Source organism: Cnephaeus nilssonii, assembly GCF_951640355.1.
Source record: "Cnephaeus nilssonii genome assembly, chromosome: 14".
Classification (NCBI taxonomy): Eukaryota; Metazoa; Chordata; class Mammalia; order Chiroptera; family Vespertilionidae; genus Cnephaeus; species Cnephaeus nilssonii.
Genome location: NC_137085.1, coordinates 39,862,089 through 39,875,485, shown reverse-complemented (window position 1 = coordinate 39,875,485; position 13,397 = coordinate 39,862,089). Strand labels below are relative to the sequence as shown.

The following is a 13,397-nucleotide window of genomic DNA, read 5'->3' as shown; positions in this document are numbered from 1 at the left end:
CACTATCACCCCAATACAGAAAAATTACAAATCTACATTGGCCATTATTTCTATTATTTCAGAACCATATGTTCAGCTTCCTGTTAGTTATCCCTTCAATCATCTCGCCAATCAGCCCATTTGTAATAATTTATATATTCATTAATTTATGTGACAAACATTTGGATGTCTCCTATTGGCAAGCACTATGCTATTTTGGTAAGGAAAGGATATCCTGAGGAAGAAGTCAGAATGATAGGAACAGCATCAATAATCAAATATGCAATTAGAAAAAAAAATGTTTTATAGATATTTAAAAAAAAAAATCAAAATCTATATCTCAAATTGGTTTCCCAGGTTTCAAACAAACCCTACTTTAAAAGACCTACATCAGAGAAAACCTGAGGCAATTTTTTAAAAATTACTTTGGGCCGAAACCGGTTTGGCTCAGTGGATAGAGTGTCGGCCTGCGGACTGAAGGGTCCCAGGTTCGATTCCGGTCAAGGGCATGTACCTTGGTTGCGGGCACATCCCCAGTAGGGGGTGTGCAAGAGGCAGCTGATGGATGTTTCTCTCTCATCAATGTTTCTAACTCTCTATCTCTCTCCCTTCCTCTCTGTAAAAAATCAATAAAATATATATATATATTTTAAATTACTTTGAATACTTAAACCCAACATCATGATGTCCAGCCAATGATTCATGTCAAAGCAACACAAGACAGCTTCAGCTATGCAAGTATAAAAGTAAATTGCAAGTAGAGTCTAATTAAATGTAACAATTGATTTCATTTAGAGAGAGAGAGAGAAAATGTTGGTTAATATTTATCTGTATATATCTCGGTGTGGGGATGGGTTTTGTTTTGTGTTCCCCCGAAAGAGAGATGTTGAGCCCTAACCCCCAGTACTCCCAGAGTGTGACCTTATTTGGAAACAGGGTCTTTATGGAGGTAATCAAGTTAAAATGAGACCATTAGGGTGGGCCCTAGGTCAATATGACCGGGGGAAAAAGGAGAAATTTGGACACAGAGGGGAGATGATGTAAAGATACACGGGGAAGACTGCCCTGTGGCTGGGATGATGCATCTACAAAACCAAACCAAGGACACCAAGGGTTCCCAGCACACCTGCAGCTAGAAGAGGTAAGGAAGGACTCTCCCTGGAGCCTCTGGAAAAAGCATGGCCCTGCCGACATCTTGATTTTGGACTTCTAACCTCCAGAACTGTGAGACAATAAATTTATGTTCTTGTGAGACCCCCAGTTTTGGTACTTTGTTATGGCAACCTTGGGAAACTAACATGGTTAGTTTAAGCTTAACCAACTTGTCTAAGCTTAACAAGGAATATCATAAATTATAAAATGTCATATTTGGTTACATAAACTCAGAGATAAAAATGCAAAATTTTAAAATAAAAAATAAGTTAGAAATTATTCTAACAAGTATGATGAGGTGTCTGTATTCCTTAATAAATCAAAACTTTTACAAATTGTTGCAGAAAAAAATTTTACAAGGACTCCAAAGAACATGAACAGACAATTCACAAAAGATAAAAAATAAGGAAACATAGTAAAATATTCAACTGCATTAGGTAAGCAGACAAGGATGCAACATTGGGCATTCAATTAGGCAACATATATAAAGAATTTCACTATGCTAAAGTACACAGATATTCGTTACATTGTGAGATAAAGTATTATGAAGCCATTAAAAATCAAACTTATATTGTTGATCATTTCTTTTGGCTATTTCTAACAGTAGGGGTGGGGATGTAGATGTTAGTTATGTTCTGCAGTATATACTTTTAAATGTGGTATGAAAAACTTTGTAAGTAGAGAAAATAAAAGTTAAAATATGTTTACAAAGACTGGTTAACCATTTCAAGAAATGTTTTTGATGTATAAGGTTGAAGCGGGGTACAAAATACAAACATGTAATTTTAATTAAAAGTATAGAGAAGACGAAATGGAAAGAGACCAAAATTTTCACAGTGGACTCTGGCTTATGACATTGTTCTTTCTCCCCCTCCCTCCCATTTTATTATTTTATTTGGAGAAGGGAGTAAGCTTTCCAATTTCTCAATGATGAAAATCTTTGAGAAATCGGAATAAAGTAAAAACAGCAAGACAGGGAATCCAACCAACAGTGTCATGGCTGATATGACCCTATGCAGAAATACAAAATGGTCCCCAGTCTTATTTGGAGACTGGGAGAAGCAGTGATTAGACCATGAAGAGTTGTATCAAGTACTTCCCAAAATAGTATTACACATCCCCTCTCGAGAGCCCCTCAAGTCACATGGTTGAGAAATCTCCCATTTCTTCTCTCTGGCAGCTTTGCACATAATAAATAATAACGGGGGAGGGGGGATATTTTCCATTTTTATTATCGTCTACGTGGGTGGCACCTTCTCTTTCTTGTGTCTGCCATAGAATTCAACTTCTATAACTCAATAGAGGCTTAATAAATGCTTCCTGACCTTCTGGAACCTGCAAAACTAGAATTGGCAAGGCTGATGAAGGAGAGAGTACGAAATATATGTATATTCCCCCTCCAAATATGCTTAATTAGAGCTTCTCATCCAGTGCACTGTTTCATCTCATTCAAAACCAGTACAGTCTGAACAGCAGTAATGGAGACTCATTAAGTGCCATTAGCAGCAGCCACACCGCGTGGACACAATAGAAACCAGCAACCATTCACAGCAACAGGTAACGTGCTACAATGCAGACCTATTAGACAAATAACCTGGTCACCCTCAAATCGGGTCCTCTGGCTTTTACAGGCACTTATTTTCTAAAGCATTATGTCCTGTGAACCATATTTTAATTATGTTCCTCAACCGCGAACTACATTAACTTAATCTATCCTTTCAGTCATTCTGACACATGAAGCACATTCTTACCATTTTCATTTCCCCTGTGCAAGGTTTGAGGATGGAGGGGAGACCAGGATGGTTCTTGTTTTACGGTGGGCCTTTGGACAAGATATTTTAAAATGATATTATAACAGGTATAATTATAGTCATCGTGACAATTGTAATATTCAGTGAGTGGTCACTACGTGCCAGGCATTTTCCAAAGGCTCTACACTATTCTTTTATTTAAGCCACATGCCAACCCTATAAGGTAGGCATTACTATTATCCCTTTCATGAAAAGAGGAGAGGTCACATGGCCAGTCACGTGACCGGTGACAGAGTGAGGCTCAGACCCAGATACTCCAACTCTGTATTCAATGGCATGAACCACTGTGCCCCTGCACCTCTCAGCAACTCAGCTGGGATCTAGGCAAAGTTCTCTGGGGGCTCCTGGAGTCCCATGAAGTGCTAAGTGAATTATACCAATGTTCCCCATGCTGGGAGGCCTTTGGTCACAAACGTTCCTCAATAAGGTTTCACAGCCAAATAATGACAGACCTGCTCAGCCTGTAACTCTACTGGGTCACAATGCACTTTAGGTTAGTGTATGAACTTTTTAAAAAATGCAGCATTTCCCAAATACAATAGACCAAGCATGCTTCCTATGGAGAAATACCTAATGAACACCTTACTTCACAGCGCAGAGAGGGAAATGCTGACTTATACCACTACGTCAAAAAGCAGCCAGCATTCCTCATAGAGAAAGTAAGACATGAAACAGACCTAATATGTCCTCCTTTTCCACTTTCACAGCTCACTTCATTCTGTAAGGACAGGTCTGATCTCTGCTCTCGAGGCAGGCAAACAAGCAGATAGCCTCCTGATCTCCTTGCCCTCCCTCTGCAAATGCCTGTTCAGCTACCTGAGAAAAACATTCTTCCCTCCCTCCCACACCTCATTTTTGAGCTCCCCAAAATGACCTCAACAAAAATAACCATGTACAAGCAGGGCTGGTAAAACAGCACTATCAAGAGGGAACACTGATTAGGTGTTGAAGTTAAATTAGAGCTTCATGATTACATTGTGGAACCCTTGAAAGCATCTAGAATATTTTCCAGAAGCTACATATCCATCTACCTTCTAATCCTTCTCTATTTGATCCCAAGGGAAAAAAAAATCAAGAACCCTAGCTGGGTGGCTCAGTTGGTTGGAGCGTCGTCCCATACACTGAAAGGTTGCGGTTGGATCCCTGGTCGTAGCACATGCGGGAGGCAACCAATCATCTCTCTCTCTCTCTCTCTCTCTCTCTCTCTCTCTCTCTCTCTCTCTCTCTCTCTCTCTCTCTCTCTCCTGGTCGTAGCACATGCGGGAGGCAACCAATCATCTCTCTCTCTCTCTCTCTCTCTCTCTCTCTCTCTCTCTCTCTCTCTCTCTCTCTCTCTCTTTCTCTCTCATATCCCCCACTTGCTCCCTCCCTTCCACCCTTCCTTCTACTCTCTCTAAAAATCTCTAAAAATCTGGCCAGTGTTGTTCAGTAGTTGAGTGTCGACCTTATGAACTAGGAAGTCATGATTCAATTCCCGATCAGGGCACATGCCCTGGTTGCTGTCTCGATCCCTAATAGGGGGTGTACAGGAGGCAGCTGATTAATGATTCTCTCTCATCATTGATGTTTCTATTCCTCTCTCCCTCTCCCTTCCTCTCAGAAATCAATAAAAACATATATTTTTTAAAAATGCATGCCGTCCTCCCTATTTTAACCCACCGCTGGGTACCCACAATTAGCAGTACATCCACAATAGTTTGGATCCTACTACAGTTTCTGAATGTGTTCACTCTCTCCAACACATCTTCTCCTCTCTCCTCAAACCTCTGAATGGACTCCCTGCACTGTCCCCGCAAAGCGCACATGCCCACAGGCGCTCTCGGCTGGTCACTTTGCCATGAGGTCCGTGTTCCTAACCCGTGCGTCCCCTTCACACTGGCCACGATCTCTCCTGCCTGCTGCTCCATGAACCCCCTTCTCCAGGATTCCATGTTAGCAAATCGCCTCCTCCCTCCTCCTGCTCCCGCAGCTTCTCCTTGCTGGTGGATCATTCCCAAGACCATCCACAATTCTGTTATCACCACATGAAACAAAAGAAGCTTACTGTGTCCCCAAATCCCTCCTTGCTTCTCTTCACAGTAAACCTTTCCACAAAAGCTGGAATTGCTGCCTCCACTTCTTTTCAATTCACTGCACAACTTACTGCTGGTCAGGCGCCCTGAGATCCTCATGACTCTCCATGCCACCAGCATGGTACACTGGACCTCCTCCACACCTGCAGCCCCCACACCCTTGCTGCTGCCTCAGGCGCCTGCATTTGCTGCTCCTTCGGCCAGGCGCGCCATGCCACCACCTGTCTCTGCCTAGCCCACCGCCCTCAGTCTCCCCCCTCACCCACCTCAGAGTGACCTGCCTGCACCAGGCTACCCAAAACTGCCCAACCCATCCTCAACTCTGGCAGAGCCCTTTCCACCATTATTTTCCATTCCTTTATAATAGTACTTTAATTTTCTTCATGGCTCTTTTACTGCTGAACATTAAATTACATATTTCTTTTATGCGTTTCCTTTATTTTTTTCTCCTTCACCTCCCTTACTCCTCCGTATGCACGCACTAGAATGTAAGTCCTATGGAGGTAGCGACTCTTGTCTCTTATTCACCATTCACGTCCAGTAGCTAGATTTAATAAACATGCATTAATTACATAAACACTATATGTTACTAGAGAACATTTTAGAGAATCCAAACCTCTGTGTTTCTAAAGTAGACCTTTGTACCCTTTTAGACATTCTAGTAGAATCAGGTTTGGGTGGTAGTTTAGGGATGGAAAATACGTTCATCTTTTACCTTTCTGCTGTCACGCGGATTCGTTCCTCACAACTACAATTCAGACCTTCCATCTTCTCATGGAAATACTTTTCCACACACTGTTCTTCGAAATCGTGAAGTTTTTTCAGATCCTCCTTACTCAGGTAGAGTTCTGTGGAAATAAGTATGTTATACAAAAATAATCATGATTCACCTTTAATAGGAATCTGATACAGGGTATGAGTGGCTTTTCTTCTACTTGTGCTGTAATTTGATAAACTGTAGCTTGTATGGTAAAACTCGGCTGCCTTGTCAGACTGTATTCCTTGTGTTAATGGGGATGCAGGATATAGGAACAGCTGGAAACATATGTTTGGGGCTTTCCTTTTTGTCCTATTAACAGGCATGGGAATCTGAAGATGACTCATGGAGAGCAGACACTTCCTCTTCAATCTTTTAGTAGGTTAGAATGTTTTTACACATCAACAAAAATTCACTTCCGCTCAGTCGAAAATCCATGTATAACTTTTGACTTCTCCCAAACGGATGGTCTTTTTCTTCCCTGCCAACTGTTTTATCATTCAAAAGGACAATAAGTAAGCTACAGGTTCAAATCAAGGCTGGAAGACAAAGCCTTCTGAAATTAATCTGGTAAGTGTAAGAAAGCTTGACCTTCTTAGACCGAGTGTGCATATACTAAATTCTACTGGAAAAAGATACATTATTATCTGTCAATCACCAATGGAGGCTAACCCCCTTCCCTGACAGAAATCATAATTCAACTCATCAAAAGACGCAGACAGCATTTGGTGATGCAACTCTACGTCAAACTTCAACGGTCATTCAGTCTACAAACTTGGCTGTCACTCTGACCTAACTGGAAAATACACATTTTGAGCAAGTTTCCAGTACTTAGAAAATATAAAAATGGTGTTGAAAGGGGTAAAAGTGGAAGGTTCTCTTCCTTCAATCATTTCACTTAAACTAGGGAAACAAAGAATCATTAGAGTTCTCCAGGATTGATTAGAAGTGAAAGTGTTCCATTATTTTCCCATAAAATAAGAGACAAGCATATGAACTTTAAATTGAAAAACACAGCTAACAGAAAACAATATCCAAGTGCATGATATTTTCTGATTTCATGGTGTAGAAGATTCAAATACTAAAAAAAAAATAAATAAATACATTATCTCCCCAACTCTCAATATCTGTTTGCATTAAAGACTCTCCTATGAACAAGAACCTTTACAATTGTCATGACTTGAAACTCCTGTGCATTCCTGAGAGCAAACAATCCACAGAACAATTCCAGTGACTGGTGCCAATGGTGGCATGTGGCGCGTTCTTGGAACTGTCCGCCAGGTGGCACTGCTGCCCTATATGCACACATCTTGCTCCTCAATACAGAGGAGTGGAAGCAATCTCACAAAATTCAGGACTTTTCCAGAGCTTGGAGTGAACAGAAAATTTACTTGAGTTTTATACCAGAATCATCTGATAATCCCAGACCCAGCTGAACCCAGGTATGGTGCTAAGAAATCTGATCAAATCCTAGTTCATTCCAGCATCTCTCAAGTGGTTTACAATCTATTAGGTTGTGATAGTTCTGCAGCCAATGACTGGGATGGAGCTCTATGTAAAGCCTAAGAATTACAGTATAATCATAAGCCTTTAAATGCACTTCAATTGTCTTTGACTTCCTTACAAAGATTGAATCTCTGGTAGGGGAATGGAAAAGAAAAAGAAATCTCCAAAGTGACTCGAGAGGAAAAATACTTCACATAACCAATCACCAGGAACAAAAGAATATCACCCTGTCAACCTTGCAGTTACACCTGTCCCCCTAAGGACTCACTGAAATGAGCAACCTCCTATCTAAAACTTCTGGAACCAGGTATGTTTTAGTATTTATAATTCTGTTTCTAGTTTTAGGAAAGTAAAAAAGGCGTATATACCACAAGTGAGTAAAACCCTGAGTTAGAGCAGTCCCTGCAATCAAACACATGACTATTTTTGCAGCAAAATCGATGAATATTCACACTACATGGGGAAAAGAGAATAAGTGGGCTCACATTAGTCTTCTAAGCAACTTTTATCCAAATGAGTCTTCCCACAACCTACGAAGAAAAAAGACCTTCCATTTTCAGGGGTACTTTGGATTTGCAATTTGTGATAAAGGATTGTGGATTTACACCACCTATTTCCTCTACAGAATTATATAGAAATGGACCTGGTATCAATTGTGGGATTGCTTGAGAGGAACTGCAGAAGATCTGTAAAATCACAACAAGGAATGTTCTCTTGTGACAATTAGTATGACAGTCGTAGCATGCAGCCAAGATATGGTTAAGCAAAATGAACTAGGGAAATCTCAAAATATGTAGACTTAAGCTTTGGAGAGAGAAAGAGAGAGAGAGAGAGAGAGAGAGAGAGAGAGAGAGAGAGAGAGAGAGCCCATTCTGTATCTCCATGCTCAGAAGAACGAGAGAACTGACTGGTTAATAACTTAAACAAAATGTCTTGTTTATCGATTTTCCTTAGACCATGAATTTCCAGGTCAGCAGAGAAAACACAGGTATTCCATAAATACCTGTGTAAAAACATAAAGCATTTACACATTCAAACAGAGATTCTGTTCCTACCTATTCCATTCATTCAATGTATCAGTTAATCAAAAGGCACTATGATCACACAATGACAATGTGTTTCCCTAGGCCCAGCTCTTCAGCTGACACTCTGGTGTCAGTGAATCCCCAGAACCTTCCATCTTGTGCCCTGAATCTAACTGACAATGCTCTGGTGTGCCTACACCTTGGATCTCCACTCCCTACTCTCTTCCTTCTGTCTCATCAATAAAAACTTACTTAATCCAACATCACCCTCTTCTTGGTCACTTGGAGCTTGATGGTGGCAAAGACAGCGAAGGAAGAGGCCAACATGGCTCAGCAGGATGAAAGGTGGGGGCAGCCATGGCTTCTCGTGGTAGGTCATGATGTAGCGATAGCGATTGTATTTCCACAGTTTATTTGAAATGGATTTCATATCTACATAAACATTACTGTAAATTTTAGAAAGAGAGGGACAATTTTAGAAAGAGAATCCTGAAATAGAACAGATTTTTTTCTTTATTTTCAATCAAATTTCATGATTGATTCACCTGACATTACCAGCAGCTAGCCAATGAAAATAATATCCATTGCATTTCTAATTCTTCTTGCACCCAACAAAATACATTAATCACCTTCTACAATAAAGCATGCTAGTAAGAATCAAAAACAAAGGTAGAAAATACAATCAAAACGAAGAAAATGCTAACATTGTAAATGCAATAAAAAGAAACGGCCCTCTGGAACTTAACACTATTCATGGTTCCCATCTCTTCTCACATAAGCTCTTTTCAGTCCAAAATTCAACATTCATGGTAAACAGCTGTAATGTTCCTATATAAGCAACTTTATGAAGAGATTCTCCTAAAGTCAAATGTAAGAACTGCTAGAATAATCCTATTTAAGACACCCAAACAACACAATATTAAAAAGAAGAGTCAGAGGAAAAGCATCAATTCATCCTAAAATAAATCAATAAGTCTGTATTTAGAAGCTAGATATATTATTTAGATGAACTTTGTAATAAAAGTAACTGCTTACTGGTAGGTCACCTTGGATTATCCCTTTAATTAAATCAATTTTAATATGCAGGCAGTGCAATAAATATATTCATATTACAAAACTTTCAATGAATGTTGTAGTGGGTAGTAGTTATTCAGTTATTCTAGATAATATATCATCTTTAACTGCTTGGCTTTAAGTCTATAATGTTAGAAGGCTGTAGCACAACAGAATGTCCATCTTAACAATGCACTTAGGCTAATATAAAATTGAGTCTCTTGGGAGAAAGATGGAAAAGAAGTACTTGTGGGGCAGCCAAATTTAGTTTTAAAATATATATATGTATGTATGTATATATATATATATATATGTGTGTGTGTGTGTGTGTGTGTGTGTGTGTGTGTGTGTGTGTGTGTATAGATATACACTGGAGTAATAATAAAGAAAAGGAGAAAGCCACCTTAGGATAAGAGGATGGGGACATTTCATAAAGTTGAGTCCATATAGTAGATGAAGAAAACGGACGACTGGGTTTTAATAGTTCTCCAAGTGTGGTCCCTGAACCAGAAGCAACAGTGTCACCTAAAAACTTGTCAAAAATGTAAATTCAGGGGCCCTATTCCAGAACTATGGAATTGGGAACTCTAGCGTGAGCATCACAGCAACTTGCAGCTCAGCAAGCCCTTCTTCAGGTGATTCTCCGGCCTGATCAAGTCTGAGAACCAGCGGATTACATGCTACTGCCATTCCAGGTTTGACTACGGTCTGCCCAGCAGCAGGTAAAGATAGCCACAGTGTATTTCAGATTCTTGGTAATTAATTATAGGTACAAAGAATGTGGGAAGGGGCCCTAGACAAGTAGTCAGATCTTGGCTTTCTCAGCATACGTGGTCCTCAATTGTGTTCATCTCTAAAGTGAGAAAATTGGTTCATGTGAGGATTCTCAACCTCTCTCGACACCTGATGCTTTTGAGAAATAAAAATCTAATGCCCTTCTCTTAATATTACTTGATATATCAAAATATAGCAATAATTACTAAACACCAATAAATTTTAAAGTTCATAAAATGCTAGAGCTACAAGTGATCATAGCTATCATATAATCTTGTAAAAAGCAGGGAGGTATGTCCTCCGCATTACATGTAAGTCATTTTTTCTCATTTATTTTACCTCCCTCTAGCCTTTATCTTCTCTACTTTCTTTACGTAGATTCCATACATTGATTTCCCTTTTCTTATATTTTCAGTACTTGGGATAAATTCATAAGCAAACAAAAACACCAACTTGTCTTTGAGGAGCTTTATGTCTATCTGAGAAGACAGACATAAAAATACAATATATAAATTATAAAATATACATAAGTGGGTAAAAGAACGAAGAGTAAGGAGGAGCAGGCATGCCAAGGAGACAATTGAAGGAAAAGGGGCTGCACTTGTAAATATCATCCTTAGATTAGACCTAATTTAAAAGGGGACATTTGAGCAAAGACTTGAGAAGGGGTGAGGGAATGAACCACACTGATGCCTGGGAAGAGCATTCCAAACAGAGGGAGCAGCAAATGTAGACACACCTGTGTTGCTTGAGGAGCCAATGTGGTTGGAGAGAAATGGATGAAGGGAAGACAGTGTGATGCGTGATTTGAAAGGTGGAAGGGAAATCAAATTACATGGAGTCCTCTAGGTCGTGGTAGGAACTTCAGCTTTTACCCAGAGGGAAATGGGGAGACGTTAAAGAATTTGGAGCAGAGGAGTGACATCATTTGACGTATGTTTGTAAAGGGTCATTGTGTTGATAACAGAATATAGGGCCACCAAAGAAGCAGATAAATAAATTAGGAGACTCTACGATAGCAGTGGGGTAGTGAGAGGTGGCTGGATTGATTATCTACAGGCATTCCTGGCAGGTTACAGTTGCAAGTACTAGAAGCATTGAGAATGAATCCAAGGTTTTTGGTCTGAACAACTGAAACGATGAAACAGAACTACCTGTGGTCTTCCTCATAAATTTGGGAAAGACTACAAGTAAAATAGGTGCATGCTAGGAAAGAGGAAGATCAAGAATTGGAACATTAAAATTTTTAGAAATCTATCAGATACTTGCCTGGCCATGAAAGGGGCAGTTGGATCTACAGGACTGAAGTTCAAGGGGGGGGAAATGGGGCTAGAGATATAAATGAGGATTTGTCAGCATATGCAGGAAACTGATCAAGATCACCAAACAAAGTGTAAACAAAAGACAAGCAAGGTCTGCCCCCAGGGACCTTCTAATGTTAAAAGGTTAAGGAGAAGATGACCCAGAAAAGGACTGTAAGTGAAAAGTGATAGAAGAAAACAGAATGAGACACATTGGGAGACAAGTGAAAAAGGACATCAAGTACTCCTTAGCCATCTGTCAACCTCACCAACTGTGATTCTTCCCTGATTCGAATTATTACTTCATTACAATGCACAATTCCTTTCACTCCACTTTTATTTACTTCCATTTATTGTTTTTCTCTTCTCATGCTCTACTGCCTTCCTAAGAGTAGTTTCATGCCCGTATTTAAAATATGGGACACACAAAAACCAAAGGTTACACACTCAAAATACATGTGAATCTACCCAAAATACCTGCTCCCATTTTTATTTCAACAAAATAACCATATTTAATTAAAATAACCTTGCCGAAACCGGTTTGGCTCAGTGGATAGAGCGTCGGTCTGCGGACTGAAAGGTCCCGGGTTCGATTCCGGTCAAGGGCATGTACATTGGTTGCGGGCACATCCCCGGTAGGGGGTGTGCAGGAGGCAGCTGGTCGATGTTTCTCTCTCATCGATGTTTCTAGCTCTCTGTCCCTCTCCTTTCCTCTCTGTAAAAAGTCAATAAAATATATTTTTAAAAAAATAAATAAATAAAATAACCTACTTGAAGAAAGCAATTAACAGGTTCACCATGATGATATATTGCACAAAGAGGTAGACAGCTTGGAGAAACGGAGTAAGAAAAGAACCAGGAGGGCAGGACGGCTTGCTTGAACAAACTACAAAAAAAAAAAAAGAAATAGAATTTAAAAGAAGGAGGTAAGATGAATCACAGTCCCATGATTCTAAGTAAATATTTAGCACATTAACTTAGCAGAATACCATACTTTTTTTATATTTTTTAAGATTTAGGTGATTACTTTCCAGATTTTTATTTTACTCTGAGCATCTACAGAAGTTCAATTCTGCTGCTGATGAACTCTCCCACGCACCATCTATGTCTGATGCGTAGACTTCTCCGTACATCATCCAGTACGGCTCAAACACAATGTCCCGTGCGAGGCTCCAGGACGGGGGCTCCTTGGGCGAAAGAATGGCCTTGCGTGCCACTCCGAAGCTCAGCAGGACTATGGCCATTATGATCACAATGTAGAACATGTTTGCTGTCTGCAAAATAGTGCCGCACAACAAGAATTTTACCACAGATTTGAAATGTAAAACAAATAAAACGCTAGCAACCATCATAATTATACCTGCCAATAATAGGACTGTCTAGGCATTGACCAAAATGCCCTCGTCCACGCACAGCTGGCTTTCCTTTGGCTAAACCACTTTGTTTTTCCTGCACAGTTATGTGTTTCATGTCAATGTGGTCTATGGAGTAGCATAAATTTGCTAGTGGTAGAGAATCGTGCTTCTTTTCTTAAGAAGTAATGAAATGTGAACAGCTTGTGATTAGCTAAATATACAACTTTTCACCAATTGGGCCAGAAGTTAGAAAAAGAAAAAAAAAATAGAGTTACTCAAATTAGTAAAATATGTTTTTTTTCCTCACAATTCTCCAAAGATATTTGTTAAATACAGGTGTGGACAAAAGTAGGTTTATAGGAGATCATATAGAAAACAATACAATAATTAACAAATAATAATACGAGAATTCTGTGTATCGTATACTCATAATTGTAAACCCACTTTTGCCCCATCCTGTATAAGTTTGTGGTTATAAGAAAGCAGTGATGAAATGATCTTATTTTCTGTGCCTCCATAAGTAATTTCAAAACTTCAACTATTGAATGTGAACCATGAAAGCAGGCAAAAGCATTGAAAAGTGCACCAGAATACACAAGCAGGCAGTACTCA

At 39.6% G+C, this 13,397-nt stretch overlaps 1 protein-coding gene across 1 annotated transcript in view; it reads right to left on the bottom strand.

The window, feature by feature from the left end:
• Window positions 1–13,397, bottom strand: part of TRPM6 (transient receptor potential cation channel subfamily M member 6) — a 135,037-nt gene that overhangs the window by 38,351 nt on the left and 83,289 nt on the right. The window contains exons 22-25 of the mRNA XM_079790084.1: window positions 12,530–12,704; window positions 12,202–12,316; window positions 8,555–8,748; window positions 5,730–5,862 (exon numbers count right to left, since the gene is read on the bottom strand). Coding sequence (XP_079646210.1) covers window positions 5,730–5,862; window positions 8,555–8,748; window positions 12,202–12,316; window positions 12,530–12,704 — 617 coding nt within the window. The remainder of the gene's footprint in view (window positions 1–5,729; window positions 5,863–8,554; window positions 8,749–12,201; window positions 12,317–12,529; window positions 12,705–13,397) is intronic.